Genomic DNA, 5,884 nt, shown 5'->3' on the forward strand with positions numbered 1-5,884 from the left:
CATGTGTTGGTTTTGGCTTTTCGATTTGGTAGCATCCGAAGTGTAATGGGCAAATACTAATAAATATGCAAAATACAATCCTCCCAAATTGGTTGCAGGTGAACGTAGTGTTATCATAAGTAGCACGTCTTAGCAACATGACTGTAGAGACTGCATCTGCAAATGGAGTGATTATCCTACTTTGGGTAAAATCAACAGAATCATTGACAGCCAACCGTAGACCAAAAAGATTGTTGTGCCAAATAGAAGGAAACAAGATGAGAAAATTTGTAGCATTTTTATCAAAACTTTTTTTAATGACATTAAAATTTCATTGCGCTTTTCTGCTTGCATACTCATTCGACGTTTTTCGTCGATCACTAAGCGTGTCAGCTGCCATACTCTGCGTAAGATGGATAAAATCAGCCTAAAAGTATGCAACACGCTGAACGCCAACCGCTGCATTGCAGGGTTTGACATCCAACGGGAATGATTCGTAGCGCCTCGACACTGAAGCGATTCGTATGGGTGTTATTTAAGTGAAGGATTTGAAAACATTCATACCTTTTTGCGCTCATGATGTATTAGGTCTGGAATCACCTTACCACCTGACGATCGACTTAAATGGATATCTGGATAAAACACGTACGAATCTAGTATTGTTTGCTATGGTGGAATTTATCGGACGCATCACTTTAAACAATGATTGAGACCATGTTTTTAAACAATGATTGAGACTATCACTCTCAGCTCATTTATTATCAAATCAAATTTCTTCAGATTCTTTTTTTCAATTCCCTTTATGATCGAAGCAAAATCGCAAGAATGATCAAATGTGTTAAAAGAGAATAATTTGACTATAACTCCTGAGTATCAATTTGGAAACATTCATGTCTACTGTCTAATAATGGCTCTTGAGAGGCCTGTACTACGGACCGCGGTAGCTTTGTAAACACTAAAATAAACAGTTAGTTATTTTGATTATTTTAATCAAAATATCAATGTTTACTTTTTAAGTGTAACATAAAGCTTCAATAATAATTAGCTGCACAATTTCGAAACATTCAGTCGGTATTTTCTCATTCAAAGGAGATTTTAACGTTCGTTCATTAGCTAAAGGTGACGTCCAAATGGCCCTCAACAACGTTATTTGTTAGGCAATGCGGTCCGCAAATTGAAATGCTTTGAGGCCCTTGGTTTAATACATCAAATATCACAATTGAGCTTATTTTGAAGTAGAAGTTACAAACTGTGATACGATTTTTTTCGATGTAGATGACAGCTTCAAATAAGCCCTCATATATCCATCATTCATCTACCGCAAAATTGAGCCGGATTATTTTATAATATTAAAAAAATCACTATTTTTTCATACAATCCATTTAATTATATAATTATGTAAATTTAAAATGTAAACTATTCCACCCATTATGTTGTACAATGCAAACCATGCTCTGCACGCTCGTTTCCTTTTTCTAAACTTTACCATGTGCATGTAACAAAAACAAAGAAAATCTGACGTCAATAGAACAAAAAAAAAAGCCCCACTCCTCAAGGCTCTTTTTAAGAATCTTTGCAAACAAGTGTCAAACAAGACAAAGGAACAAGTGTGGCAGTAGCTAAAGAAAACAGCGAACAACTGCAACGCCCTCTCAGCCACGATTCAGCGCCCACAACTTGATGCATCCTTTTGTTTTTGCCGAAGAAACTCGGGTGAATAAAGTTTAAGAAAGCATACATTCTTTTAATGGGCACCGGCGTGCCCATTCAACCCAGCACAAACAGTTTTGTTTTAATACCACAAAGCAGCGGGAAAGCGTACGGTGCGGCCCCGTGGGGCGTCCGTACCCCTGTTGGGAGTGTTGGGAAGGTTTCACCGATCTGGGTTAAATTTCTCTGGAAAGGAAAGCAAACACGATTGCCCGCTTTGATGTAACGAAGCACTGTTGCTGCACCGGTTGCGTGTTCTTGCTTTCTTCTGGTGTTTGTCGGCTCACACTGACAGACATCGAGAAGATGGAGCCCTGCACAACTTCGCGGAGGTGCCGCTGCTGCACCGAGCAGCAAGTTTGTAAGTTTGCGATTTATGCATGACTTTGTTTTCTGCTACAATTCTCTCGGTTTCTTCCCCGTCCCATTTGGGTACCCTGCCCTGTACGAGGTTGCTACTGATTGCGCTATGCAGCAAGGCCACTCTGAGTCCGGTTGCACCGCGCGGTTAAACTCCCAAACGCATGCTCGGGCAAGCAGAAACTCGCGTGCACCCCCCACGGGCCGGTGGCGAGAAATTGTATTTGTTGCTGCAGGTCGTGCGCACACTTACCGTGAGGCTGTGGTAGAACAGCACACCGCTGACCGTCAGGATGGTGAACAGAATGAACAGGACGAGCGCGGACACTTGGGAAATTCGCAGCAGGTTCAGCGCACCGGAAAGGAGGATTGCCGCAGCGTGGCAGCAAATAATCGGTCCGACCATCCGATCGATCAGATCCCATGGCATCAGCTTTGATTTGTCGCTGCCACTCTTTTTCCATCCACAGATGGACAGACGCTGGGGAAAAAACAGTACACGAAAAGAGTGTAATATAGTGTTGGTATGGGGAAGGGAAAACACAGTGAAATTAAAATCAAACAGAACATGGAAGTGCGTTGTCATTAATGTTAAATTAATAGGAAAATACATTTTCCAGAACTACCATCGCTTGGTTGGAATGCTTGTATTTGTAACACTGTTTTGATTTTTTGGGTGGAATAATTGAAATTTGAATATGATCATTTCAATGCATTGACAAAACTGAGTCAGTAGAAGTACTCAAAATGCTATAAATTTTAAACCATTTAATTTTCTAAACATAGGGTAAATGCACCAATAGTGATTAAAGTGGTACAAATGTGTTTTGATGAGTTTGAAGTGTCAGGAAAGTAAACATAAAAATATATTAATACATGGCAATTGGAATATATTTTATCTTTGGAATCACAACCCTTTTAACCATAAAAAAAGAACAAATGAATATTTTGGTGACTGATTTGTTTTATCTATAATGGTTGAAAGGTTCCTATAGTCGTCGCATTGTGTTCCTTTAGAGGTGGTAGTCAAAGATACTTTAAAAATTGTGCAAAACTAATGAAACTTAGTTTTGAAGCTGTTTTCATACGATTTGCGAGGATTACTGCCATAATATTGAATTCTTACATAATTTAAATGAAAAAAATTATAAATTTTAATGGTGAAAATATTGACTAATCTACTGTATTACGACTATAGTTAACCTACACCTTGAAGGGTGTGCTAGATTTAAAGTCAATTTTTACTGGAAATTAGCTATAACTATAACCCCTATCGGACCGTGCATGTTTTATGTACCTATAATGGCTCTTTCCTTAAAAAAAACACTTTAAAATGCAAAACTATAGTTGAATGAACAACAACATAACAGAAAAACATTAACATAAAAGTTATGTTAAAAAATAACAATGGCGTCGTTAGGCGGTAATTTACAGCGTTATCAAAAATATGAGTTTTGTCATGAAATAGAAAATTTTGACATTTTTCACATAATCATGGATTTTTCGAAATGACCCCATTTGACATTTAATACCTTTGTAAAAGACCAGAGAACATTTCATACTGAAATAAATAATTTAATTACTTAAACTATAGTATGGAGCGCACTTTAGTACAAACCCACCAATATTGATACTACCAACAGTATAATTACATTTACCCTAATTGATTGATTTTTTACAAATGATTTTAGTGTCAGTATCCCAAACTAAGTATGAATAACAGAGTAGTATAATGCCATTTTTTGCATTTAATTTGAAATATGTGGAAAAACTATTACATTTATCAAAAGAATGACATTCTTCAATTGATGAATACCATTTCAAGTTTAATTGAAGAATGTTATACAATTTTAGGCTTTTACCCATGTGTTTCGTTATAGCCTCAAAGATTAATTGGATTTGGACACGGCTAATATTAAAAAAGGAAAAAAAAAGTCCGTTTCACAATCAAAACCAAGATTGTTAGTAGCATTCGTTTGATGGCAAGCTGGCCATAAGTGAAAGGCCAAATTATCAAAAACCCATAAACCAACTTCCCGTTCATATGTGTTAATGTTTCCCCTCCCAGTACTTACCCTGTTCCCTAGGTTGGGCTGCATGGCTACGTCAGGTCGGGAACTGTATCGATAGTTTAAATGCACGGAAACCAACTAAACTGCTGAAATAATGCTAGCTGTAATGTATACACTTTTATGTTCCAAAAATGTGTTCCCCTCGCTAGTGTTGTGCTTTCCGCAGTCAATCTTTTGCTTCCACTGTGTCGCCAGCCGATTTAACAGGTTAGCAATTTGACCTTCTGAGCAACTACCGAAAGCACACGAACAACGGAACAATTGACAAAACAAAACAGCCCCAAACTTGCACTCAATTAAAACTCTCCAGCCAAGAAAAATGTTTCTTTCTTTCCCTTTTCAAAGGATGTGCTACTGCTGTTCCGACACTTGTTCTTGCTACTGTCTAGTCCACACAAACACACACACATACAGCGGAAGTGTCAACCACAAAACGGATGTGGAAAGATGCCTTTCGCGCGGCTTTCCGTTTCACGCGTCTGTCGGAGTGGAGTGGAATGTTGCGGTTGATGCGGATGATGATGATGATGATGATGGAAATAGAATCAAAGCGTTTTGCGAGCAGACCGTAAAAGGGGGAATAGATAGGAGGAGAAACTAATCAGGGAGGGTTTGTGGATGCTGGTTACAGAAACGCAAGTGCGCAGATTGAAAATTACTGCCGTTTCCAATGCGACTGGGAACGGGATGAGATATCACTTAAAGCTTTTAGCCAGCGTGAAAGTAAGGCGAACAAAAATAGATCCAAGACGGGCGAGTGCTGTGCTATTAAATTTGAACCAGCAATATGCATTTTGGAAGCGATGAATATATTTTAACGATCACCAAGAGGAACGAGTTTTCATTTTTGAAGCGTTCAAATTGGTCGATTTTTGCAACTTCGAGAGGATGTTATTTAAAAAATTCTAAAACCGAACAAAACAGTGATATGAAAATACACTTCCGGCACAATGCAAAACGATGCATTCACTTTCATACGCACTGTGTTTCCGTGTTTGTCGTTAGATAACAATTGCATAATAGTACGCACTCTCTCTCTTGCTCCCTGCTTATTTGCGTCACACTACAGTTTGTTTAAACTGATCGATATTACGTTTATTTACTTCAATCTCACTGGTAAAATGCCTGGAAAATTGGCTCTACTACACCACAGCTGAATCTTTCCGCTCACTTTTGCGAAGCAAAACTCCACAGCAAACGTTTGCCTGCGCGCTAGACACGCACTGCTTAACCGGACGATTGCGCCGCCGGACTGTGTTGCACGAGCGCGAGAAGAATTTCTCGCATTTCGCATTTCATACCCGTCGTGTGTACCCAAAAATACTACCGGCCACCATTATATGATGCGTACACCTCGCTCCCTCTACCCCTCCAACGGAGATCAAGCGGCGGGTCAGTACAGAGGCGATCCGTTCCAATCGCGATGACGTCCGTTGCATTTTGCCCTCGCCGTAGAAGTGCCCTTCTGCGCGGACACGGTTGCGCGGATACGCAGTTGCGCATCCGAGTCCGACTTGACTGACTGACAGTGGCAGTGGCCGGCCGTAGCAGCAGCGGCGGCGGCTGCAGTGATGTTTTACTGTTTTGTTTTGCTTTTCCATAAACATCCATCTCGAAACAGCTGACGCTCGGTCGTGTGAGTTATCCAAATATAGAGTCAAGTGTGCGTAAATTGTTGTATCGGACTTCTGACAGCGGCGGGCATAAGTCGGTGTACGGACAGGGAAGGTGCGTTCCCGTTTTCTCTGCCAAGAAGTGGCTCT

General features: G+C 40.0%; 1 protein-coding gene across 9 annotated transcripts in view; it reads right to left on the minus strand.

The window, feature by feature from the left end:
- Nucleotides 1-5,411, minus strand: part of LOC4577659 (D-beta-hydroxybutyrate dehydrogenase, mitochondrial) — a 47,687-nt gene extending 42,276 nt beyond the window's left edge. The window contains exons 1-3 of one of the 9 annotated variants that reach the window (XM_061658371.1): nt 5,293-5,411; nt 4,125-4,222; nt 2,303-2,530 (exon numbers count right to left, since the gene is read on the minus strand). In XM_061658371.1, coding sequence (XP_061514355.1) covers nt 2,303-2,530; nt 4,125-4,148 — 252 coding nt within the window. In that variant the 5' untranslated portion in view covers nt 4,149-4,222; nt 5,293-5,411. Of the gene's footprint in view, nt 1-2,302; nt 2,531-4,124; nt 4,223-5,224 lie in introns of all 9 variants that reach the window. The other 8 variants (XM_061658372.1, XM_061658375.1, XM_061658374.1 and 5 more) reach the window with 8 other exon arrangements.
- Nucleotides 5,412-5,884: the final 473 nt, after the last annotated feature.

The sequence above is a fragment of the Anopheles gambiae genome, chromosome 3 (genome assembly GCF_943734735.2).
Source record: "Anopheles gambiae chromosome 3, idAnoGambNW_F1_1, whole genome shotgun sequence".
NCBI classification, from domain to species: Eukaryota; Metazoa; Arthropoda; class Insecta; order Diptera; family Culicidae; genus Anopheles; species Anopheles gambiae.